The sequence below is a fragment of the Hyperolius riggenbachi genome, chromosome 10, assembly GCF_040937935.1.
Source record: "Hyperolius riggenbachi isolate aHypRig1 chromosome 10, aHypRig1.pri, whole genome shotgun sequence".
NCBI classification, from domain to species: domain Eukaryota; kingdom Metazoa; phylum Chordata; class Amphibia; order Anura; family Hyperoliidae; genus Hyperolius; species Hyperolius riggenbachi.
This window is the reverse complement of record NC_090655.1, coordinates 220,392,359-220,419,812: the sequence shown is the minus strand read 5'-3', so window position 1 is coordinate 220,419,812 and position 27,454 is coordinate 220,392,359. Positions and strand designations below refer to the sequence as shown.

Genomic DNA, 27,454 nt, shown 5'->3' with positions numbered 1-27,454 from the left:
CAGCCAGATTTCTTTGCTGGATAAACTGCTTCCATTAGCTCAATTTTTATGCCACGAACCCAAAAGCTCACAAACTTGGTCACTTAGTAGTGACTGTGTGTCCAGGTTACAAAAAGTGGGTGGAGTTAAAAACAGATTTTTCTGGGAAATTGTAAACTGCAGCCCTTCTTCACTGTTAATGGCAGGGTTCTTAAACTTAGCATAGCTGGTTACTGGGTGACTGGGATTAATATTCAGAAAGGTGGGAGGAGCCTAAAAATGGCAATCAAAAATCACATGTCACTTTTCAAGGAGAATATTAAAATTGCTGCCATTCTTGCACTTATGGCACAAGCCTCAAACCTGGTACAGTTGGTCATTGGGTCACTGGGGTTCAAATTCAGAAAAGGGGACAGAGCCACAAACGGTGAATCAGATTTGTTTCATTTCATGGGAAAATACAAATTATTGATGCCAAGGACCCCAGAGCTCACAAACTTGGTCATTGAGTAGTGACTTTGTGTCCAGGTTACAAAAAGTGGACGGAGCCAAAAACAAATTTCACTGGGAAAGTGTAAACTGCAGCCCTTCTTACACTGTTTATGGCAGGGTTCACAAACTTTGCCCAGATGGTCACTGAGTGACTGAGATTAATATTCAGGGAAGTGGGTGGAGCCTATAATAGCCAATCAAAATTCACCTGTTGATTTTCAAGTGGAATATTTAAATTGCTGCCATTTTTACACTGTTAATAGCAGATGCCTCAAACCTGCTACAGTTGGTCATTGGGTGACTGGGGTTCAAATGCTGGAGAGGGGCGGAGCCACAAACGGCCTATCTGATTTGTTTAATTTCTATGGGAATAAACAAATTATTGATGCCAAGGACCCCAAATCTCACAAACTTAGTCATTGAGTGTTTGTGCGTTAGGGTTAGAAAGTGGGCGGAGCCCACACCAGTCAAATACATACCCGGGCAACGTCGGGTCATCAGTGGGTGGAGACAAATACAAATTTCACTGGGAAAATGTAAACTGCAGCCATTCTTACATTGTTAATGGCAGGGTTTTTAAACTTTGCACAGTTGGTCACTGGGTGACTGGGATTAATATTCAGAAAAGTGGGTGGAGCCTACAAAATTAGGCTCCACCTATTGCTTTTCAAGGGGAATATTTAATTGCTACCATTCTTGAACTGTTAATGACACAGGCCTCAAACCTGGTACAGTTGGTTATTGGGTGACTGGGGTTCAAATTCAGAAAAGGGTGTGGAGCCACAAACAGCCAGGGCCGGGCCGAGGCATAGGCTGGAGAGGCTCCAGCCTCAGGGCGCAGTGTAGGAGGGGGCGCACAATTCATTCAGCTGTCATTCCTAATTGTGTTTGAAGCAGAGAGAAATAAGAAAAGGGGATACATAGCAGTGACTGCAAGCCAGATAACTAGATATTAAGGTGTTGGGGAGGTTGTGGGCCCTGTGGCACCTCTTAGTCTAATAGCAATCAGTGTGTGACAGCTGGGGTGGGAGGGATGGAGGGGCGCACTTTGGTGTCTCAGCCTTGGGAGCTGGGGGACCTTGTCCCGGCTCTGCAAACAGCCAATCTAATTTTTTCATTTCAATGCAAATTATTGATACCAAAGACAGCAAAGCTCACAAACTTGGTCATTAAGTAATTGTGTGTTTGGGTTAGAAAAAGTATGCAGAGCCAACACCAGCCAAATACATACCCGGGCAACGCCGGGCAATCAGCTAGTATATCTATATAGTCTTAAAAAAATACACAGATCTTTTAAAGAGAACCCGAGGTGGGATTTAATTATGTTAGTGGGGCACAGAGGCTGGTTGTGCACACTAACACCAGCCTCTGTTGCCCCATGGTGTGCCTCCAGGACCCCCCTGCACGCCGCTATCCCCTCCGCAGTGCTAGCGACACACAGCGTGTCGCCAATCACCCTCTCGCTGATTGGAGGGAAGGGACGCTTGCGGGTAGCGCCGATACAGAGGAGGCGGGGGAGCGGCGCTAACAGGCATAGGTAAACATTGTGCTGGCGACACGCTGTGTGTCGCTAGCACTGCGGAGGGGATAGCGGCGCGCAGGGGGGTCCTGGAGGCACACCATGGGGCAACAGAGGCTGGTGTTAGTGTGCACAACCAGCCTCTGTGCCCCACTAAAATAATTAAATCCCACCTCGGGTTCTCTTTAAGAAGCTAGTTTACTCTCATAGAAAATGCCCAAATAAATTTAACCAAGTTTGGGACAGATGGATAAACCATTAGACTTGTCGATGAATTATTTGTCATTATTTTTGCTGTTTGTAGTCTTTTCTAATAGATCACCTTGCATTCCTGTAATGTCTCCCTTTATCGCATCAGTTCTTTGTATAGACCTCCTAGAATGTATATACAAATGTTGATTGTTACTATGTAAGACTATTCTCAAACTTGTACCTATGCAATTTTTGAATGCTGTACCAACTTTTTTCAATAAACACCTTTTGGTTGATGGAAAAAAATACACAGATAGTTACCTTAGGGACTCAACTTTTTTTAATATATATTTCATGAGGGTATATTAGTGCTTGTAATTATTGACAGATGCAAAACTGAAAAAATACACCTTTATTTTCAAATAAAATATTGTCGCTATACATTGTACTAGGGACATATTTTAAATGTTGTAGTAACCAGGAAAATGGGCAAATAAAATGCAGTGTTCTCCCCAGGATCAAACAGCCGGGCGGAGTGCTCGGGTAAAAGAAATTACTGCCCCCCTGCTGATGAGACCACCTGCCCTGCTGTCACCGCATGCTCGGCTCATCGCTGCCATTATTATTCTCCAGCTTTCAGAGAAATCATGCTCGGCCAATCAGCTCACCCTTGCCATCACAGGCGTGGCCTAGTGGGAGGAGTCCGCAGAGCATTCTTTCTATCGTTTGCTCCTGTCAGCCAATCCGCGGCCGGGGGTGGATTCTGTTTAGCCCTCGAAGCGCGCGGTGACGTCATCTGGCACGCGGAGCTTAGCGTGCAACGTGCTGACGGCAGTGGTTGCCTCTGTGTCTCCCCGGGGAGTTGCGCAGCGGTAAATGTATATGGAGGGCAGCCAGGTTGGGGGGCGGATGCGGGACTGCTCCGGAGTGGAGGAGGGCGCTGGGGATTGTGTGAGGGAGTGAGGAGCCTAGCCTCACTCATCTCCATAGCAACCAACATGGGATTCTGTGCCCATTTATGGGGAGGGTGAGAGGGCGGCTGTGTTGTGGGGAGAGCGAGGCCTCTGTATAATTTGTCACTAGCCCAGTGTCAGCCAAGCTATCAGCAGGCCAGCAAATGACAGCCTCTGGCTGTGTGCAAAGGGGAACGCCACACAGATGTGTCTCCAGTCACTGCAATAGGAATGTATTCTGTCTCTGTGTCAGTTGCCCAGCTCCAGCCAATCACAACCTCTGCCTGCTGGCTGTGTGTAAAGGTGCACTTAACACAGGTGTGTATCTCCAGTCACAGGAGTAGGACTGTATTGTCTGTGTCACTAGCCCAGCTCCAGCCATCAGTAGGCCAGCCAATCACAACCTCTGCAGTGCTCTCCCCTGGCTAATTTTGATGAGTACCCAGTTGTCATCTGCTTGCTGCCTCCTCCTCCTATGCTGTAAGCAAAGTTGTGCCGCCCAGCATTCCCCCCATGGCACCCCACCCGGCTACTTCCCCTCATCGCACCCCACCCGGCTACTTTTTCATGCCACCCGGCTGGAAAAAATTTCTGGTGAGAACACTGAAAATATGTGGGTTTTATCCACAGCAGCATGTTTTATTTTAAAACTATGATGGCCGAAAACTGTGAAATAATGATTTTTTTCCATTTTTATTCTTATTATTCTAGTTAAAATGCATTTGGAATAAAATAATTCTTAGCAAGTTGTACCACCCAAAGAAAGCCTAACTGGTGGGATAAAAAGCAAGATATAGATTATTTTGTTGTGATAAGTAGTGATAAAGTTTTTTTGAGAATTAATGGAAGGAGCTCTGAAATGTTAAAATTGCTCTGGTCCATAAGGGGAAAAACCCTTAGGCCCATATGCAATTCACTTTTTCACCTGAGTTTTCTCCTAGGTGTTGATTTTAAACTTGTCAATAAAATGCCTTTTAAGCCGCCAGAAAGCAGGAAAATGCTCAAAATTTTGATAGTACTTTTCACCTACTTTTTGGTACTTTTTTTTAGTTTAAAAGTGCTGAAAAGTTATTTTAAATCAAAGATGAAAAATGATCCCCTAGGAGAAAACTCTAACTGCAAATGGGCCTAATGGTGGTGAAGTTGTTAAAGTTCAACATTTGATATATTTTTCATGTACTTTTTGTATGAAATAAAAAATACTAGGAGCTTTAACCAGTTCTCCACCACAGGTTATTTCCCCTTAACCTCCCTGGCAGTAAGCCCGAGCTGAGCTCGGGCTATGCCGCGCAGGAGGATTTCTCGGGCTCTGTTGGGGCGATTCGCCCCATTCAAATTGCTGTGCGCGCAGCCAGCACTTTGCTAGCCGTGCGCACAGCTTGATCGCCGCCACTCTGCGGCGATCGCCCGCACGCAGCGGCGGAAGAGGGCCCCCCCCCCGCCAGAGCCCTGCGCTGCCCGGACAAATGAGTCCAGGCAGCGCTATGGGCTGGATCGGTGCGCCTGACGTCCATGATGTCATTCCGATCGTCGCCATGGCGACAGGAGAAGCCAAACAGGGGAACGCGTTATATACGCGTTCCCCTGTTTGCTATTGATGACAGCGACGATCGCACTAGAGGGACACATGCGCCCTCTAGTGGTGTTTCATGTAGCTACCACTCTGGTAGCTTTACATGAAACAAAAAAAAAAATTAAAAAAAATAAAGGATTTTTGCCAATTTGGCAAAAAAAATTAACCGCCAGGGAGGTTAAAGGATACCCGAAGTGACATGATGAAATAGACATAGGTATGTACAGTGCCAAGCACACTAATAACTATGCTGTGTTCCTTTTTTTCTTTCTCTGCCTGAAAGAGTTAAATATCAGGTATGGAAGTGGCTGACTCAGTTTTGACAGACAGGAAGTGACTACAGTGTGACCCTCACTGATAAGAAATTCCAACTATAAAACACTTTCCTAGCAGATAATGGCTTTTGAGAGCAAGAAAGAGATAAAAAGGGGTATTTCTTATCAGTGAGGGTCACGCTGTAGTCACTTCCTGTCTGAGTCAGGACTGAGTCAGCCACTTACATACCTGATATTTAACTCTTTCAGGCAGAGAAAGAAAAAAAGGAACACAGCATAGTTATTTGTGTGCTAGGCACTGTACATACACATGTCTATCTCATCATGTCACATGTCCCTTCGGGTATCCTTTAAAAACCAAAGCAATTTTCATACATCACACTCCTCCCATTCATTCACCAATAACTGAATTGCTGCTTATGATGCCAAAATGATCTATAGATTTTTTTTCGCCACAAAATAGGCTTTCTTTGGGTGATACTTTTTGTTACAAATTATTTTATTTTATATGCATTTAAAAGGGAATAAGAAGGAAAAAAATGAAAAAAAAAAATCATTATTACTCAGTTTTCAGCCAATATAGTTTTAAAACAACATGTGCTATGATAGATAAAGCACACACACAATTTATTTGCCCATTTGTCCCAGCTATTGCAACATTTAAATTATGTTCCTAGTACAATGTATGGCGACAATATTTTCTTTGGAAAGAAAGGTGTATTTTTTTCATGATATATTTCTTTCTACTATAACAATAATTGCAAGCCCTAATTTGCAAAAAATAATAGTGGAACACATATAAAAAAAAAGTTGAGTCCCTAATGTAACTATTTATACATTTTTTTTAATGATGTCATTTTTTTTTAAACAAAAGTTTTATTTTGGTAATAATAGGGGAAGGTAGAAATAAGGGGTTGAAATTAATGGGGGGGGGGTTTATATATTTTTTTATTTATTTTAATATATGATGTTAGGTGTTTACCTTCTGGCCACTATATGGCCCCACACTACCCATTGTACTTAACAGTACACAGGAAGAAGTGTAAACCCGTGTTTTTACTTTCATTTTGGAAATGACCACAGACATCTCATTGATGCCAGTGCTCATTTACTTTGGGCACTTTGATCGGCTTTGGGGGCATATGTGCCTATAAACCAATCAGTACCTTGCCTGGGGGGGGGGGGGAGGGGGTTCATGTATCTACTCCCCTGGTGCTGTAGTGAAGTCTACAGGGGTGTACATACATGATCCAGTGGCACTATACCAGTTAAAGAGTACCTCCAGTGTAAACTGCATGTGCCATCGTATGTAGTATGGGGTTCTAATACTTTCCTGTTTGGATGGGCTTACCTCTGTTGCACCGCTCTGCTCTCTGTTTGTGCCATAGACTGGAGGCAGTCTAATGGAAACCCAAAATGGCATGCTCTGTCCATTCTACACTCTCTGTACATCACCGTTCCCACTCAGCTGTGCACAGCAGCCGCAGTCTGGAGCCCTCTGGCCATTAATACTTCAGAAGTGGTAAAACTGGGCAGTAGCACTGATATACGGAGTTCACCACTTTGTTTCTGTTCAGGGCTCTGGCTATGACTGGAGGCAGTTGAGTTGAAGTCAAGATAGCTTATGCTTTCTGGGCTCCTTTAACGGAGAACTGTAGTGAGAGGTATATGGAGGCTGCCATATTGATTTCCTTTTAAGCAATACCAGTTGCCTGGCATCCCTGCTGACCTATTTGCCTGCAGTAGTGTGAGTCACAAACAGAAACAAGCCTGCAGCTAATCTTGTCAGATCTGACAGAAATGTCAGAAGCACCTGATCTGCTGCACGCTTGTTCAGAGTCTACAGCTAAAAGCATGGCCGTTTCTAGGGCCGTGCGGCCCGTGCGGGCGCCCTGAACGCTGTTGGGAGGGGGGCGCTGTGATGGAGGGGGGAGCTGCAGCCGCAGGGAGGGCAGCCCGACCTCTCCCTCCCTTCCTTTCCCCGGGACGCCCTCCGTGCTTCCCCCTCGGACTGCCAAAGCAATGCGCAGGGAAGCGCTATACAAAACTACTCACCTCCCTGGTTCCAATCGCTGCTCTCTCGCCGCCAGTCTCCTCTCTGCATAGAGTAGACACTGATACACACAGACACTGCTAAACAGGAAGCAGCATGTGTATCAGCGTCTATGCAATGCAGAGAGGAGACTGGCGGCGGAGAGTGAGCAGCGATTGGGACCAGGGAGGTGAGTCGTTTTGTATAGCGCTTCCCTGCGCATTGCTTTGGCAGTCTGAGGGGGAAGCACAGAGGGCGGCCCGGGGAAAGGAAGGGAGGGAGAGGTCGGGCTGCCCTCCCCGCGGCTGCGGCTCCCCCCTCCATAATGGGGGGCACCTATCTAACCTATACTGGGGCAGCTACCTATCTAACCTATTCTGGGGGGCACCTACCTATCTAACCAAAAACTGGGGGGCAGCTACCTAATCTAACCTATACTGGGGGGCAGCTACCTAATCTAACCTATACTGGGGGGCACCTACCTAATCTAACCTATACTGGGGGGCACCTACCTAATCTAACCTTTACTGAGGGGCAGCTACCTATCTAACCTATATTGGGGGGAAGCTACCTATCTAACCTATACTGGGGGCAGCTACCTATCTAACCTATACTGGGGGGCACCTACCTAATCTAACCTATACTGAGGGGGCAGCTACCTAATCTAACCTATACTGGGGGGCACCTACCTATCTAACCTATACTGGGGGGCACCTACCTATCTAACCTATGCTGGGGGGGCACCTACCTATCTAACCTATATTGGGGGGCAGCTACCTATCTAACCTATAGTGGGAGCATTAACTGATCTAACCTGTATTGGTGGCACCTACCTACCTACCTAGCTAGCCTATACAGGTGACTACTATACTGGTTACCTATATTGGAGGCACCTACCTAACTAACCTATACTGGGGCATCTACCTATCTAACCTATGCTGGGGGCAACTATTCTGGCTACCTATATTAGAGGCACCCACCTAGCTAACCTGTACTGGGGGCACCTACCTATCCTACCTATCTAACTTATACCCGGGGCGCCTGCCTATCTAACCTATACTGTAGGCAACTATACTGGGTACCTATACTGGAGGCACCTACCTGGCTAACCTATACCGGAGGCAACTATACTGGCTCACCTATGCCTGGCTACCTATACTGGGGGACCTATAGCTGGCTACCTATACTGGGGTACCTATTCTGGGCCACCTATACTGGGGGAATCTATACTGAGTGCAACTAGACCTGGCTAACCTATACTGCGGGCACCCATACCTTGCTTCGGGGGGCGCAATTTTTACACCCGCGCCCTGGGTGCATTTTAGCCTAGAAACTGCACTGGCTAAAAGTATTAGAGGCAGAGGGTCAGCAGGACAGCCAGTTAACTGGTATTGCTTAAAAGGAAATAAATATGGCAGCCTCCATATACCTCTCACTACAGTTCTTCTTCAATGTCAGTGCTCCTGCCCTGGCGTGTGCAACAGCTGCAGCCTGGAGCTGCTTCTGAACTAAGCATGGCCAGAACGCTCCCATCTGTGGCAGCTGTGCACAGCCGGGCAAGATCACTGACATACAGTAGTGGCTGGATAGTGTGGTTAAGGGCTCTGCCTCTGACACAGGAGACCTGGGTTCAAATCTCGGCTCTGACTGTTCAGTAAGCCTGCACCTATTTCAGTAAGGAGTTTCTTGGGCAAGTCTCCTTAACACTGCTACTGAGTGCGCTCTAGTGGCTGCCTCACAAGCGCTTTGAGTCTGACAGGAGAAAGGCGCTATACAAATACTGCAATTATTATTATTATTATTACAGGGAGAGTGGAGAGGACAGAGCATGTGCCACTCTGTTGGATTCCATTTGACTGTCTGCAGTCAGAGCCATAAACGGGAAGCAGAGTGGTGCAACAGAGGAAGCCCATCCAAATGTTGACCTTAAAGGGGCAGTTTAGTGAAAATTATTATTTAACATTAATCACATATCAGTTATTTTAAAAAAAGAGCATATGTTTCTCCATAGACCTTGTGTTAAAAAAAAGTAGATGATATCACTTAATTCTGCTTTCCAGGGAGCTGAGCTCCTTAATTACCATACTACCTGATGGGACGGAAGGACTTCACTGATACCAGGCACTCCAGCTGATTTATAACCTGACTCACATACTACAGAGAGCTGCTGTTCTCATATGTAACTAGCTAAGTAAATAGATAGAGCAGGCTGCTAATTAGTTATATACGTAGCAGCCTGTTTGTTTATTTACTTAGCTAGTTACAGAGAACAGCACGGGGCTCTCTGTAGTGTGTGATGCTGGGCATACACGGCAGGAAGGGAGGCTTGATGGCTGATGGCTCGATTGATAATATCCGACGTGTCCGATACCCCGCCGGATCGATACTGTGCTCGATACCGGCGGGGAGAACAATGCCCAGAAACGAGCGGCTCATTAGCCGCTCCAGCGGGGACGAGCGGCAATCGATCCGCGCAGGAGTTGGGATGCGCCGGCATCGAGGCGCTTGCCCGATCCGGCACATAATTGAATAGAGAAACATGCCGTGTATGCCCGGCATGAGTCAGCGTTATAATCAGCTGGAGTGTCTGGTATCAGTGAAGTACGTCGAATAGTATGCAAATTAAGGAGCTCAGCTCTCTGGAAAGCAGAATTAAGTGATATCATCTACTTTTTTTAACATAAGGTCTATGGAGAAACATATGCACTTTATTTTAAATAACTGATATGTCATTAACCCATTCGCGTTCCGTCGTTTTCACTTGAGAAATGTTCACCTCCCATTCATTAGCCTATAACTTTATCACTACTTATCACAATGAACTGATCTATATCTTGTTTTTTCCGCCACCAATTAGGCTTTCTTTGGGGGGTACATTTTGCTAAGAGCCACTTTACTGTAAATGCATTTTAACAGGAAGAATAAGAAAAAAACGGAGAAAGTTGATTATTTCTCAGTTTTCAGCCGTTATAGTTTTAAAATAATACATGCCTCCATAATTAAAACTCACGTATTGTATTTGCCCATATGTCGCGGTTATTACACCATTAAAATTATGTCCCTATCACAATGTATGGCGACAATATTTTATTTGGAAATAAAGGTGCATTTTTTCCGTTTTGCATCTATCACTATTTACAAGTTTAAAATAAAAAAAATATAGAAATATTTCATCTTTACATTGATATTTAAAAAGTTTAGACCCTTAGGTAAATATTTACATGTTTTTTTTTTATTGTAATGTTTTTTTTTTGTTTTTTTTTTATATTAAACATTTTATTTGGGTAGTTTTGGGAGGGTGGGATGTAAACAATAGGCTTATAATGTAAATGTGTGTTGATTTAATTTTTTTTAACTTTTAGTTGTAGTTTTACTTTTTGGCCACAAGATGGCGGCCATGAGTTTGTTTACATGACGTCACTCTAAGCATAACACACGCTTAGAGGGACGCATGGGGGAGGTAACAGCCAGAAACGGCGCAGCTTCCGAGAGAAGCTGTCGCTTTTTCAGCGGGGGAGAGGAATCAGAGATCGGGCACCACAGCCCGATTCACTGATTGCCTGGCTAACGAACCGCAGGCCGGGAGCGTGCATGGTTCCTGGACGTAGTTTCTACATCCAGGAACCAAAATAGGTTAATGGTTAATAATAAATTTCACTTAACTTCCTTTTTAAAGGACAACTATCAAGGTTAACTAAAATTCTAAATGCCACATACATTTCCTGTAATTACTAGAGAGTAACCAAGCAGCTCAGGGTGACCCAAACTACTAGGAATGTTTGGGGGATAACCAGCCTTATCAATTCCTGCCATGTACTGATGAGGACCAAAAGTCCGAAACAGGCTGTCTACATGTGGGCTTGACATGGCTGTGTAAAATTTAAGGCTATAGGCTTGCTATACACCAGCGGTTCTGGATGCTTGCTTGGCTTACCAAGGGCGAAAAGGGATAATTTGCATATTCAGTAGTAGTGCATTGTGGGTAACCACAAATGTTCACTTATAGCTGAATTATTGCAGATTTCTTCCTGTTTTAAGAAGGCAAATACAACAAGCTGTAATTACTAGCAAATAGCAATACAAAGGCTTTTTTCATCTTTTCATTTTTTTTATGTCAAGAAAATATGACATTTACAGAGAACATTTTTCACTGTGGGCATTACTATGGAGGACTGTGTCCAGCACATCCAGCTTACAGAAGCTCTGAACTCTGTTCATTTCTCCTCCTGTCATTACAATTTTCTGGGGAAGGAGGGGGGCTACTGGAAGTTCCTCTGAATTCTGTTCTCAGAGCGGGACTGATTAGACAGCCAGAAGGGAGCAGAGCAGGACGGGGAAGTGCATCCTGCACTATTTACACAGCCTTTACTTCACAGCATTCTAGAGCTAAGTGTCACTCTTTCTGCTTGTAGGATCCACTCTTCGTATTGACGTTGGCCCTGCAGAGATGCAGCATTCACTCTATGAGATGCAGTGATTTTTTTCCCCTCACTTTTGGAGGAGAAAAAGTGCACCTTTATAGAGCAAAAAATACAGTAGGTTTAATGGTTTAACTTTAAAGGGATACTGTAGGGGGGTCGGGGGAAAATGAGTTGAACTTACCCGGGGCTTCTAATGGTCCCCCACAGACATCCTGTGCCCACGCAGCCACTCACCGATGCTCCAGCCCCGCCTCCGGTTCACTTCTGGAATTTCAGACTTTAAAGTCTGAAAACCACTGCGCCTGCGTTGCCGTGTCCTCGTTCCCGCTGATGTCACCAGAAGCATACTGCGCAGGCCCAGTATGGTCTGTGCCTGCACAGTACACTCCTGGTGACATCAGCGGGATCGAGGACACGGCAACGCAGGCGCAGTGGTTTTCAGACTTTAAAGTCTGAAATTCCAGAAGTGAACCGGAGGCGGGGCTGGAGCATCGGTGAGTGGATGCGCGGGCACAGGATGTCTGCGGGGGACCATTAGAAGCCCTGGGTAAGTTCAACTCATTTTCCCCCGACCCCTCTACAGTATCCCTTTAACACGTAAAAAAAAAAAAACCTCACATCTGCTTGTAGCATAATAAAAGTAACAAAGAACAAAAATATATTATGGAGGGTTTTTTTTGTATGTGATTTTGTTGTTTTCTGTTACAGCCTTTGTTACACGTTCCAAAAGGACCTCCAAGAAAACAGACCACCTCCCAGATTCCATCCATGGTGACCAGGGACCAGAAGAGCAGAACGTGAAAGATGATAGAATAGTGACGTCAGATGAACAGGGTGACAGCAGCAATGAGTCACAGTACAACCCCTCTAATGATGAGCTGGACTCCCACTCTGACACAGAGGAGCAAGAGCAAAAGACAACATCCAATGGAAAGCTGGAATTATCCTGTGATGAGTGTGGGAAACACTTCATAAGTAAATCCCAACTAACTATCCACAAAAGGGTTCATACGGGAGAGCGGCCTTTTGAATGTTCAGAGTGTGGGAAACGTTTCACTCAAAAACAAAATCTTCAGAGACATCAGCGTATCCACACTGGGGTGGAGCCGCATCACTGTGATGAGTGTGGGAAGGGCTTTCATTATAAAGCAGAGCTTATAACCCACCAGAGATATCACACAGGAGAAAGGCCTTTCCAGTGTACTGAGTGTCTGAAAAGTTATGCTACAAATAGCGCACTCCATACTCATAAACTGTCCCACATGGAAGTCAAACCATTTTCATGTTCTGAAGCCACAAAAAGCTTCCCCACCAAAGGCAAACTACAAGCCCACCACCTTGTCCATACCGGAGAGAAGCTGCATGAGTGTCCTGAGTGTGGGAAATGTTTCTCTACAAAGTCACATCTTAGCAGGCACCTGACAACACATAGCAAAGAGAAACACTATAAGAGTTCTGAATGTGGAGAAGGTTTCCACCTTAAAAGTCACCTATGTCAACATGAAAAAAATCATATGGAAGCAAAACTATGTGAGTGCCGTGACTGTGGGAAACCGTTTACCTGGAAGTCTGATCTTCATAGACATGAGAAAAGTCACACAACAGAAAAACCATTTGAGTGCCGTGAATGCGGGAAGGGGTTTTCCACTAAGGCTAATCTTCTTAGACATGAGAGAAGTCACACAGGAGAGAAACCGTTTGAGTGCCGTGAATGTGGGAAGGGGTTTTCCACTAAGTCTGAGCTTCATTTACATGAGAGAATTCACACAGGAGAGAAACCGTTTGAGTGCCGTGAATGTGGGAAGGGGTTTTCCACTAAGTTTGAGCTTCATGTACATGAGAGAAGTCACACAGGAGAGAAACCGTTTGAGTGCCGTGAATGTGGGAAGGAGTTTTCCTGTAAGTCTAATCTTCGTATACATGAGAGAATTCACACAGGAGAGAAACCATTTCAGTGCCGTGAATGTGGGAAGGGGTTTTCCATTAAGGCTAATCTTCTTAGACATGAGAGAATTCACACAGGAGAGAAACCGTTTGAGTGCCATGAATGTGGGAAGGGGTTTTCTACTAAGTTTGAGCTTCATGTACATGAGAGAAGTCACACAGGAGAGAAGCCGTTTGAGTGCCATGAATGTGGGAAGGGGTTTTCCACTAAGTCTGAGCTTCATTTACATGAGAAAAGACACACAGGAGAGAAACCGTTTGAGTGCCGTGAATGTGGGAAGGGGTTTCCCTGTAAGGCTAATCTTCATGTACATGAGAGAATTCACACAGGAGAGAAACCGTTTGAGTGCCATGAATGTCGGAAGAGGTTTTTCACCAAGTCTGGTCTTCAAAAACATGAGAGACGTCACACAGGAAAGAAACCGTTTGATTGCCGTGAATGTGGGAAGGGGTTTTCCACTAAGGCTGAGCTTCATTTACATGAGAGAAGTCACACAGGAGAGAAACCGTTTGAGTGCCGTGAATGTGGGAAGGGGTTTTCCTGTAAGTCTAATCTTCGTGTACATGAGAGAATTCACAAAGGAGAGAAACCATTTCAGTGCCGTGAATGTGGGAAGGGGTTTTCCACTAAGATCAGTCTTCATGGACACGAGAGAAGTCACACAGGAGAGAAGCTGTTTGAGTGCCGTGAATGTGGGAAGGGGTTTTCCACTATGATCAGTCTTCATGTACATGAGAGACGTCACACAGGAGAGAAACTGTTTGAGTGCTGTGAATGTGGGAAAAAGTTTACCTGGAAGTCTGAACTTCATAGACATGAGAAAAGTCACACAAAAGAAAAACCATTTCAGTGCTGTGAATGTGAGAAGGGGTTTTCCACTAAGGCTAATCTTCTTAGACATGAGAGAAGTCACACAGGAGAGAAACAATTTGAGTGCCACGAATGTGGGAAGCGGTTTTCTACTAAGTTTGAGCTTCATGTACATGAGAGAAGTCACACAGGAGAGAAACCGTTTGAGTGCAGTGAATGTGGGAAGGGGTTTTCCTGTAAGTCTAATCTTCGTGTACATGAGAGAATTCACACAGGAGAGAAACCATTTCAGTGCCGTGAATGTGGGAAGGTGTTTACCATTAAGGCTAATCTTCATGTACATAAGAGAATTCACACAGGAGAGAAACGGTTTGAATGCCACGAATGTGGGAAGGGGTTTTCCATTAAGGCTAATCTTCATGTACATGAGAGAATTCACACAGGAGAGAAACGGTTTGAGTGCCACGAATGTGGGAAGGGGTTTTCTACTAAGTTTGAGCTTCATGTACATGAGAGAAGTCACACAGGAGAGAAGCCGTTTGAGTGCCCTGAATGTGGGAAGGGGTTTTCCGCTAAGTCTGGTCTTCATGTACATGAGAGAAGTCACACAGGAGAGAAACCGTTTGAGTGTCGTGAATGTGGGAAAAAGTTTAGCCAGAAGAATGATCTTCTTATACATGAGAGAAGTCACACGGGAGAGAAACCGTTTGAGTGCTGTGAATGTGGGAAGGGGTTTTCCACTAAGTCTGGTCTTCATGTACATGAGAGGTCACACAGGAGAAAAGCCGTTTGAGTGCCGTGTATGTGGGAAATAGTTTACCTGGAAGTCTGGGGCCCATATGCAATTCACTTTTTCTCCCGAGTTTTCTCCTAGGTGATATTTTTACAACTTGTCATAAAATGCCTTTTAAGTCACCACCAATGACGAAAATATTAAAAATAAATTTGATAGTACTTTTTCACCGACTTTTGGGTACCTTTTCAATTATAAATGTAATGGTTGTGGAATTATTCCCGTGGTCAGCTCACAGGATGCGCGCTGACACTGCGGAAATCCTCCACAAGCGTATAATATGAGAGAACCCAGCAATGGTGCTATTCACCTGTAGAGGGGAATTCCTGCCGGCAGATGGAGCTGTGGAGTGCAGAGGAACAGATCCTCTGCACAGCCACAGATGCCAGATAGGAATTGTACGAGGGGAAGCAATGCAGGGCAAGATAGCTCTTAAAGAGAGAGAGCACCGAGAAAGGGTGTATGTGTGTGCACCAATCTAGTCGCCAGAGCGACGATGAACACACAACCGTGAAGACCAGGTGGGAAAGCAATCGCAAGAGATGGCGATTGCTAACAGCGACACAAGACTGAATAAGCACAGAGAAGGAATGTATGTATGTCCACCAATCTAGTCGCCACCCAGCGACGGCGAACACACAACAGCGGAAACCAAGTGAGAACGCAATCGCAAGAGATGCGATTGCCAATGAGAATGAGCACAGGGACACAATGTATGTGTGTGCACCAATCTAGTCGCCATCCCGCGACGGTGAACACACAACAGCAGAAACAAAGTAGGAACGCAATCGCAAGAGTGGCGATTGCCAATAGTGACACAAGACAGAGCAAAGGTTAAACACAGGAGCAGAGAGAAAGGCACAGCATATCATGCAATGAGAATGTCAACGAAAATAACAAACGCAATACCTAAATGCGGTCACCGCGCGTTAGGTGCAACAGCGACAAGCGCGTTTACGGCGCGGTCTCTGCACGTTAAGCGCAACAGAGACAAGCACGCCACCCTGACTAACGAATGAACACAAATGAACAAATAACAGGGACGTTTGCTAAACGGCTGCCTTACCGCAGACAACCGCAAGCGTTTGCTCCAGACAGACAGATGAACAGCAAACAGGAATAGGTCAGATAAGATCCACCGCTCTTCTGCCAGAGCGAGTGCGATCCGGGTTCAGGGACAGGAAGGATCCACTGCTCTTTCCGCCAGAGCGAGTGTGAACCAAGTAGAGAAACAAAGCTAGCAGGATCCACTGCTCTGTTCCACCAGAGCAAGTGTGATCCAAGTACAGAAATGGAGCTAGTAGGATCCACTGCTCTTTTCCACCAGAGCAAGTGTGATCCAAGTACAGAAACAGGCCTAGCAGGATCCACTGCTCTTTCCGCCAGAGCGAGTGCGATCCAGGTACTGGACCAAACGATTCACCATCGCCAACCGCTGGCGACAGTGCAATCGCAAAGACAAGACAGGCAATACAGATAGTACAACCTGACTGCACTAGAAGGATAGCCTAGCGCAGTCCCCAGGAATTACTCTAAGATAATCTTTAGCAAACAATAGCAAGGCTGACACTCAAGGAGTGTTTTAGTAGTAACAAACCACCATGACCAGCAAATGATTGTGGGATCACATGGTATTTATGCTGCAAGCCTTCAAGGGAGGCGGCTAGGCAATTTGCATGACAAATGTATGCAAATTCCTCAGCAGCAGAGCAGGTCTGAAACTTGCAAAGTGAAGACAGGTCTCTCTTCCAGAGACCTGCAGCCCACAGACTTGAGGAATGGTCTGCTGTCTGCCTGTGCAGCCAGCTGAGCGGATCATTACAATAAAATGTTGAAAATTAAGTTTACAGAAAATATGAAAATTATCTCCTGGGAGATAACTCAGGTGAAAAAATTAATTGCATATGGGCCTGGGTTTCTTAAGCATGAGAGAAGTCACACATGAGTAAACCATTTGAGTGCCGTGAATGTGGTAAGGGGTTTTTCACTAGGTCTAATTATTCAGTTTCAGCTGCTGTTGCTATGTAATTACTGATCCCCAGACTGTCCCAAGTCCCAGTGGAATGGCGATCTCTTATGTAGAAGAGTTCAATCCGCCTCCAGGAAGACTCCACCAACCAACACCTCCACCACATGTGGATTAACTCAAGCATCCAGTATATCCAGGCACACAAATAATGCTCAGATATCAGCCCACACAGTAGAGGTCCTTTGAAGAAACCCAGATCTAGTCTTGGCTCGCATAAAAAAAAAAAACATAAAATGTTCTGAATGTAGCAAAGTATTTACATATAAAACCCACCTTACTATCCACTGGAGAACGCGCACTGGTGAAAACCCATCTGAGTGCCCAGATTGTAGGAAGACTTTTATTCAGAAAGGCGAGATGATTGCACATTTCAGCATGGCGAACAGAAGACATTTCAATGCTCTGAATGTGGCAAATGTTCTTTTCTCCTAAATGTGACCTTGCATACCATATGAGAGGTCACACTGGAGAGAGACCTGATAGTTGATCAAAGTGTGGGAAAGGTTTTAAAATAAAAGCCATAGTCTTCTCCCAGTGTTGGACTGAGAGGTGGGAAAGCTGAGGAAATCCACTTGCTGGCCCAGCAGCAATAATCAGGTGTTGCTGCTCGCAGTGAAGACTTGCTACAGGTTTCTATTGGGAGTGATAACATAGGGTTTCTGCTGCTTGGCCAGCCGGTGGATATCCTCAGTTTTTCCACCTTCCAGTCCGACACTGTCGTCTCCACCGGGGACAAAAGTTTTACTTACTCTGAATATGGGAAGAGATTTTCTATGAACTCTGAGCTTATCAGGCACAGGATGAGGCACAGCAATAAGAGTCATGTCCCTCATCAGGGGTGGGGGTAAAAGTTTTAGAGATAAGAAGAGTCTGGCCATGCATCATCAGAGCCACACCAGAGAGAAACCATATGACTGCTGGGAGTGTGGAGGATATTTTGACAATAACGGGACCATTTAAAGTCATGAGAGAAACCACACAGAAACCACACAGCTCTGGACTTATAGCTGTAGGGAGTCTGGGCACACTATCCTCTCTACCAAAGATTGGTTTGCTAATATTAACAATGTCATCAAGTTCAAAATATTATCCCACATGCAAAAAGATACACCAAATATTATCTCACATGGGCCTTATGGATACAGTAGAATATGAGAATGTTGTGAATATATCACTTATTCAGTAGCTTTGTCTAAAACTCACAGTGCGATGTGATGAACAGAATTGTAGAATGTATGAAAAGATGAAGAGCTCTTTCTTCAACCAACATACAGCCATATCAATCCCTGCCATGTACTGATGAGGGCCAAAAGTCCGAAACAGGCTGTCTCTAAAAGTGGGGTTAGTGTGGCTGTGTAATGTTTAAAGCAATAGACTTGCTACACACCAGCGGTTTTGGATGCTTGCCTAGCTTACAGGAGCGAAAAGGGATAATTTACATATTCAGTAGTGGTGCATTGTGGGTAACCACAAATGTTCACTTATAGCTGAATTATTGCAAATTTCCTTCTCTTTTAAGAAGGCAAATTTCACCAAGCATTGCTTATTAATAGGAGGGCTTTTTGGTCTCTTTTATTCCCCTATATATTCCTAGTGGTTTGGGTCACCCCGAGCTGCTTGGTTACTCTGTTCAACCAACTTATAAATGGATAAGCTGCAGTATATATGACACCAGATTTATTGTGATAGATTAATTGCATTCTTGAGTTTTGTTAATGTTTTCTTTAACTTCTTTTTGTACTGCTCATATAGTCCAAGATTTGCCAGTTAACCTTGCAGGCAAATGTTTGTATCTATGCATAACATGTCCATTTGTATTTTTTTTTTTTTTTTTTTGCTTTGGACTAATAAAGCTTTTTCATATGACAAAAAAAAAACTCTGAGCTGTTGAAATAAAATGGGGAGAGAAAATATTGGAGAATTTACAAATCACTTGAACAACAGGTCTTAGGCTTCTTTCACATCTATTACGCGTGAAGGAGCCATTCTCCAGCACGCGTTACGGCCTGCGGCGTGTCGTCGGGATGTTGTGGTGAGATGCAATCAGCGGCAGTAGTTATTAATTCACCCGACGGGAAAACGCCAGCTCCGGGTGATTAAAAGCTCCCGGGTGCGTCGAACCGCAACGCACCAAAACACACATCCGATGTAAAAGGTAAAATGAAAGTCTATGGACTTTCATGTTACCTTGGTTAACGCAAAGTATTGACTTTGCGTTAAAATGCAGAAAACGGGCTCAGATGTGTAAGAGCCCTTAGCCAGTGCGATGAAGAAACACTTATTTATTAGTTTTCACAAAAATAAGACAGCTACAAAATACAGGGGGACAAAAAATGTAAAATTTGGATGTAAAAATCTAACTTGACAAAAAACATATGTATGCTTATTATTGGTTATTGTCAACCATATAACATATGTCATACAGGTAACTCCCGCAAGACTTATGACTTAGGACATTACCACTTTCACATGGTCTGAATTCATAGTTCATTATTCGTGACATCATCGTATCAAAAGACATGACTGGTTATTATCTATAGGGTAGAGAACTACCTAGCTGACTGTCTTGCAAGGACACATCACAGCCCATGACAACTTGTTCTCAGAATAGAATAAGGAATGCCGTGCTAGACATATTATTATTATTTATTGGATTTATATAGCGCCAACAAGTTACGCAGTGCTGTACAATAAATAAGATTACAGACAATGATAACGGGGTAGCTGAAAACACAATACAGGTAATAAGCAATTATTACTAGTACAGTGGGCAGCATTGCAGGAAGTGACGATCGGTGGAACGCAGCGCTGGAACATGGAAGGAGGTGAGTCATTTCTTCCTCACCCGCTGCCTGATAATTGTACACTGTGCTAATAGCTAGAGGGGCAGCGCAGACGCCCTACCACCCACGCCATCTTGCCAAGCAAACAGCAAGGCAAGAAACATGCCATTGAAAATGTGGAATCTCTAATGTACATCAGCGATCCAGCGAATCTATATACAAACAGGATCACTCATGTCCAAGGAGTTATTTTTCTCTAATGGATATTGGGATTTTTTTTTTTTTTTTTTACTGTGAATTTTTATTGAAGAATGTGTTTACAATGTTATATAAAAGCAGCTTACATGGTTTGAAAAACTTGAGAACAAGGAGCATACAATTTAACAGCATAGTAATGAACTTAACATATTAATAGCAGTTCTTATTGACAACTGTGTGGTGTGAAATTTCCTTTTGGCAAAGCCAAGCTACATTTCTTATTGATAACAATTGTCATAAGCGATATATATTTCTACTTGAGCATCTACTCTAGAAACATAGGTAAAGAAGCAGAAAGAAACAAAGAAAACCATAACATTAACAGTGAAATACACAGGAAGTCTCAGGGTCTCCACCTGTGGAGGTTGGTTAGTTTACTGAGTGATAGCTGTTTTGGAGTTTATGTGTGGGCTCTAATTTCCATGTTGAATCTCTGATCTAAGGGCTTATGCCTGGACCATAGTAGCTTTTCCAGTTTTAAATTTTGAATGGTTAGGTTAGTGATGTGTGTCATAGGAGGGGTGTCTTCACTTTTCCAATGTTGACAGATCAGATGTCTAGTAGCTGCTAATATATGAAAGATAGTTAGTCTATGAATCAGAGGGGCAGACTCTATCCCTACATTCAATACAGCCAGTTGAGGGGTTAAGCAGAAGGTAGTGTTGATTGTGGTTATAATAAAAGATTCTATTTCCCGCCACATTACCTGAATTTGAGGGCATTCCCAGAGTAAGTGAATGAGCGTTCCTACCTGGCCACATTTTCTCCAGCATAAAGGCGATTCCGTGGAGCTGAAAGTGGCGATTCTTGCGAGGGGATAGGTACCACTTAAAGAGAATCTGTATTGTTAAAATCACACAAAAGTAAACATACCAGTGCGTTAAGGGACATCTCCTATTACCCTCTGTCACAATTTCGCCGCTCCCCGCCGCATTAAAAGTAGTCAAAAACAGTTTTAAAAAGTTTGTTTGTAAACAAACAAAATGGCCACCAAAACAGGAAGTAGGTTGATGTACAGTATGTCCACACATAGAAAATGCATCCATACACAAGCAGGCTGTATACAGCTTTCCTTTTGAATCTCAAGAGATCATTTGTGTGTTTCCTTCCCCTGCAGCTCACTGAAGAGTTACAAGATGATTGTTTGTTTCTTCTTGTAGACAGCTCTGCCCCGTTGTCTGTAATTCTGCAGTATGTGACTCATCAGTATGTGAACAGAGGATTTATCCAGCTTGTAAAAGATAAGAGAGCAGAGAAAAGCTGGCTAATGTAAATAACACACACACACACACACACAGGGGAGTGTGCATAGAGGGGGCATGCATAGCAGATCACACTGAAGAGTTGGCAGCCTTCCAGACACAGGCCGACAAGTCTGACAGGGGAAAGATAAGCTGATTTATTACAGAGATGGTGATAGTATAAAGTGCTGCAGTAAGCCAGAGCACATTATAATAGGTTTAGGAACCTGTAGGATGGTAGAAAACACAATGACATTTTCGTTACAGAGTCCCTTTAAGGTATATTTTTTGCAATGTTTCCCAATGGGATAAGCAGTGAGAGTAGTAAGTGGCAGAGTTTAGGGCCTTACGCATCTCATTTATTGAGATAGGGGTTTTTAAATCATAAGACCAGACTTTTAAGTATTTAGAAAGCTTGGGTGTTGTAGAGGAGGCTGTTTCTTTATAAAACAAGGAGATTCCCCCTCTCAAAGTGATCGGGCTGTTAATATAGTTATATATACTACGAGGGAGCACCGGCAAGGGTTTCGGAATTGATTTGGCCCAATGGATAATTCTAAGGTACGTGAAGTACTGATTATCCCTTAGGCCATATTTACTTTTAATTGAAGAAAAGAAAAGCTCATCCAACCTGAATGGGAATGTATATCTTCCAGAAATATTATACCTGCTGAATTCCATGCAGCAAGATCAATGTCCTGCATTAGATTGGCTACAGTGTTCATAGAAATTTTAATAGGAGTATTTTCGCTTTGGGGCGTAGTTAATGTGTCTTTAAAATATTGGATATTGGGATTTATATTGATATTCCATGATGATATTTTCCTTTATGGAGCAATATTTTGAAAAGGCCTTACTGTAGGTGGATATAGATGGGGAACTAAACAATTGCATGATTTCCAGCAGCCGGGGAAAAAGCTATACTCCTGAAAAAGTGAACGATACTTGCTTTTTGGTTCACGAAACGTGCCGAGAATATTTGCTTATGATCTCGGCAGGCACAGTATTACTATTTAAATAAAAGACCACACCGACACGAATGTCCCCAAAGAGTTTAACCAGCAGACTGTGCAAGGTCTAGATGGGAACAAAAAAAAGGGGACACTTTTCTGTTGTTTAATCACCCACATTGGATGATTGTGGTATGGTGGTAGATTAAGACGATGTCTATGTGTTATGATGATCTATGTAGAAAATATAAAGTGCAATTAAATGTTTTGTTTTTTTAAAATATATTGTAATAAAATTCATGTTTTTATAGACTATCGAATGATTTGACTCAATACAAACTCATTTGACTAAGATTCATCCACTACACTCTGATCTCCCCAGATGAATCCCTGAGAAGTTTTAAGATTAGCATCTTGCTTGGGGATACTTTGGGGTATACTAATAACAATTTTTAATTATCCACCCTTGTGATCATATGATCAAATATTCGGGTATGTTTGGTTCAATGATTACTAGTACAGTGGGCGGCATTGCAGGAAGTGAGGAGCGATGGAACGCAGCGCTGGAACATGGAAGGAAGTGAGTCATTGCTCCCTTCCTGCTGCCTTATAATTGTACACTGCGGTAATAGCTAGAGGAGGAGCGCCGACCGGGGGGACCCAGGTGAGGGGGGGGGCGACTTCCCTCCCCACCGCTGTGCCCGCTGCCCCTCTTCCTGGCTACTACCCCCTCCAGGCTACCTATACTGGGGGCAATTATACTACCTATCGGGGAGGGGGGGGGGGCATCTTCACAAGTTTGCCTCAGGTGTGAAAAGTCTAGAACCGGCCCTGCGTGGGCTGGAGGCTTGGGATGCAATCAGGGCAGCAAAGTATTTTTGTTTGGCGTCAGATAATAGTTATACAAGCGAAACAGTTTCCCCTCCCTAGCTGTTATTGTTCTTGTCTGAATGCTCGCTTCTCATGTCTCTATCACACATTACTCATGTTGTCAATGCTATGTCTGTCCTGTGTAACACTGCCTTTGCCATGTGTACCACAAATAATTACGGGTACGTCCTCTGGCGTACTTGGCGAATAAAGGCAATTCTTATTCTGAGTTCCTAGCTCCATGCCAACCCAAACAGGGTGGAGCTTATCCATCATACAAAACCAGAAAGACCACATGTCCCGAGAGCAACTGCCGGTCAGACAAAACAGCACCCATCTCTCTAAAGGGGGAGGAGGGGGAGCAAAAGTCACAGCACTGGTGTACAGGGAGTAAGACCTCCCACATAAGTAGGGCAGACATATAAAATAAACATAAATAACAGGCTAAGGCATGATTAGTAACAGCAATAAAGCAGACACTAATGTAAATTTGTCTCTAAGCATTTCTCAACTAGGGTTCCTTGGAAGCCCAGGGTTCCTTGAGGTCTTTGCAGGGGTTCCCTGGCATTTTCCCTTCCTGCGCGGGTTCATTTACACTACGAGAGCTTTTCTGAGCGCTTTGTCATTTTAAAAGCTCTTGCTAATGTTATCCTATGTGAGTGTTCACACTGGAGCGATGTGATTTTGTAAAAATCCCCCTTAGGGTTGCATTACAGGAGCTCTTGGCTGAGTGCACACATAGCAGAAACGCTAGCGTAGTGGTAAACGCTGACTTTTATGCAGCAATGTTAGTCTGTGGGATGCAGAAGAAGCTGCGTTTGTACAGTATGCGATTCACAAATGCTGGTAGTGCTGCATAATATGCAGGCTGGCTGCCAAAATGCACATCATGAAAGTCAATGGTAACGCATATGCATTGCGGTTTTTGTGTGTTTTTAATTAAAAAGTAAAGATCTCTGATGTGTTTCTGCTTCCTGTTGTCTTCCTAGTGATTTGCATGAATTAAAAAAAAAAGTATACAAAAACACATATGCATTTTACATTAGCAAACGCATTAAAATGCATGCAAAATGCTGGAAAAATGCATCTGCGTAAAAAAAAACGCTAACGCAAAACGCACCAAAAAACACAGTCAAAATGCAATAGAAAATCGCAAATGCACTCTCCTAAAACGCTACTTTTTCACGCAACATCATATGTAAACCCAGCCTTTAAAATCTGTGGCGTTTAAAAAGCTCTCGTAGTGTGAATCTTGACCAGCCCGTTTCTATGGGCGTGTGAAGTGTGCAATCGCCCGGGGTGCCGGATTGAGCGGCAGGAGGGGAGCACAGCAGCGAGGGGAGAGGACATAGTAGTTATAACTCACCTTTCTTCAGCCGATCCCCCACAGCTTCAATGTCCAGCCAATAATGAAGGATCTGCACTGGAGCTGTGGCTGGTCATTTGAGGGAGCATGACAGGAGGAGGTGGAGCCCGGAAGCAGAAGCATTCAATTTTAGCCAATGCCCGGCTGCATCGCTCGTCCATGGAACTCAACAACGCAGCCGCAGTGTAGGATATCGAGCTAAGATCCTAGAGGACTGAGTGAAAGAGGCTGTCCCAAGATGCAGGGTATAGGCTGGGATGGGAGTGGGGCTAATCAAGCAGCCACTATCAATGGTGCAAAAAGCTGCAGGCATTTTCTTACTCTATTGCCGGACCCCCTCCCCCACTGGATTTTTACTCGCCCCTTCCTCTTCCCCCCCATTAACCCCCCCACCCCCAGTCCACATCTGGTCTACAGCAAAAAAAACACACTGATGCTGGGAATACACGTTTCGTTTTTGCCTTCGTTTTAGCCTTCGATTCGTTCAGTAAACGAATCGAGTGTTGAAAACGTATGTGAAAATAGTCATAATCTCATTATAGTTTCGATTAATAGACCCCAAAAACGAACGACTAGTGATCGAACATGTTTGATATTATCTCTCTTTATCCATCTAATCGAGCCATTGGTAGGCTTGATGGCTGTTCAGATCGATTATATATTCGTTTATGTTAGTCCGTCCCTGTAAAAAGGGATTTTCGTTTCGTTTCTTTGCAGCCTTCGATCATTGGAAAAACGAAACCATCAGAATCGGGAAAAAAAACGAAACCGTGGGTGGTGATATTAACCGTACGATCGATTATTTCGGGATCGAAAAGGACAAAAGGCACAATCGAAACGAAGGCTAAAATGAAGGCAAAAACGAAACGTGTATTCCCAGCATTACATGTGCTACCACAGCATAAAAGGAAGCATGGAAAGCAAGGAACATACAGTAGAATGGAGGTTAAACAAGGCTGTTAGAATGAACAAGCAAACACATTTTAAAAGACCATGCCTCCTGCAAAGTAAATCCCAACTCCCCCTGCTAATGCCCTGCTAATGCCCTGCTAATGCTCTGCTAATGGGGGTGCTTTTGACATCTAAAAATTATTTGAAAGGTTCCCCCGGGGTAAGACTGTTGAGAAAGGCGATTTAAAGTGTACCTGTAGGGGAAAAAATGCTGCACAGAGGGACTCAGCCAAATAAAGGGAAGCCTCTGGATAATATTCTAGAGCAGGCTTTCTCAACCAGGGTTCCTTGAGCTCTCTGCAGGGGTTTCCTGGCATTTTCCCCCATCGTGGGTGTTGAGGGAAGTATGATAAAGAGCACACTATAATAGGGGTTACTGTAAAAAGAAGTACTAAATTGGTGGGCAGAATAATAATGATCACATAAAATAAAGAGACATCATAATGATGGATACTGTAATAGGGCAGAAACTGCCACAGCAGCTTTTAAAGACCATGCCACCTGCAAAATAAATTCAGGGGTTCCTTCAGATGCAAAAAGTATTTGCAGGGTTCCTCCAGGGTAAAAAGCTTGAGAAAGGCTCTTCTAGAGGCTTCCTCCGCCCTTCTCCACCAGCCCGTTCTAGCACTTGGCAAAACCATTGACAGCTCGTGCATGCGCAGTAGCATGGACCCAATCAGGGCTTCAGTCATTTCAGTGCTGGAACGTCCCGGTGGAGGAGGATGGAGGGCGTGCAATTAATTCAGCCGCCGGTGAGCTGGATGCAGGGTGAGCAGAATGACGGCTCACCCTGCTGCTGCTCAAATCCACTGCCGCTGGTCTGTAATTAAAAAAACCCCTCTGGGGGTACTTACCTTGGGAGGTAAGTATATATATATATATATATATATATATATATAGGGCCGGATTTGGAGGCAGGCCTCCAAGGCCGGGGACTAGGGCGACAGAATTCACCAAAATTAATGGGGCGGGTGACAGGTTAACTTTACCTGCTGTCACCTGCAATGACTAAAGCCGCTCCGCAAGTCTGGAGCCAGCCGCCCCGCTGCTTTGCTGTGTCTGCCATAGAGATGGGCCGAACCTCCGATTTTAGGTTCGCGAACCGGGTTCGCGAACTTTCGCGGAAGGTTCGGTTCGCGTAAAAGTTCGCGAACCGCAATAGACTTCAATGGGGATGCGAACTTTGAAAAAAAAAAAAATTTATGCTGGCCACAAAACTGATGGAAAAGATGTTTCAAGGGGTCTAACTCCTGGAGGGGGGCATGGCGGAGTGGGATACATGCCAAAATTCCCGGGAAAAAATCTGGATTTGACGCAAAGCAGCGTTTTAAGGGCAGAAATCACATTGAATGCTAAATGACAGGCCTAAAGTGCTTTAAAACATCTTGCATGTGTATACATCAATCAGGTAGTGTAATTAAGGTACTGCTTCACACTGACACACCAAACTGTTCACTGAACAGAACAGGTATGCAGTGGCGGGTTCACTGAACAGAACAGGTATACAGTGGCGGGTTCACAGAACAGGTATGCAGTGGCAGGTTCACTGAACACAACAGGTATGCAGTGGCGGGTTCACTAAACAGGTATACAGTGGCGGGTCCACTGAACAGAACAGGTATGCAGTGGCGGGTTCACTGAACACAACAGGTATGCAGTGGTGGGTTCACTGAACAGGTATGCAGTGGTGGGTTCACAGAACAGGTATGCAGTGGTGGGTTCACAGAACAGGTATGCAGTGGCGGGTTCACTGAACAGGTATGCAGTGGCGGGTTCACTGAACAGGTATGCAGTGGCGGGTTCACTGAACAGGTATGCAGTGGTGGGTTCACTGAACAGGTATGCAGTGGTGGGTTCACAGTACAGGTATGCAGTGGTGGGTTCACAGAACAGGTATGCAGTGGTGGGTTCACTGAACAGGTATGCAGTGGTGGGTTCACAGTACAGGTATGCAGTGGTGGGTTCACAGAACAGGTATGCAGCCAGGAACAAGTTAAGCCTAACTAATCTTTCCCTATGAGA

General features: G+C 44.4%; 1 protein-coding gene across 1 annotated transcript in view; it reads left to right on the top strand.

The window, feature by feature from the left end:
• Positions 1-27,454, top strand: part of LOC137536830 (zinc finger protein 208-like) — a 107,354-nt gene that overhangs the window by 21,220 nt on the left and 58,680 nt on the right. Inside the window, 2 exon segments of the mRNA XM_068259022.1 lie at positions 12,145-14,959; positions 14,961-14,991. Of these exon segments, the coding sequence (XP_068115123.1) occupies positions 12,145-14,959; positions 14,961-14,991 (2,846 nt within the window).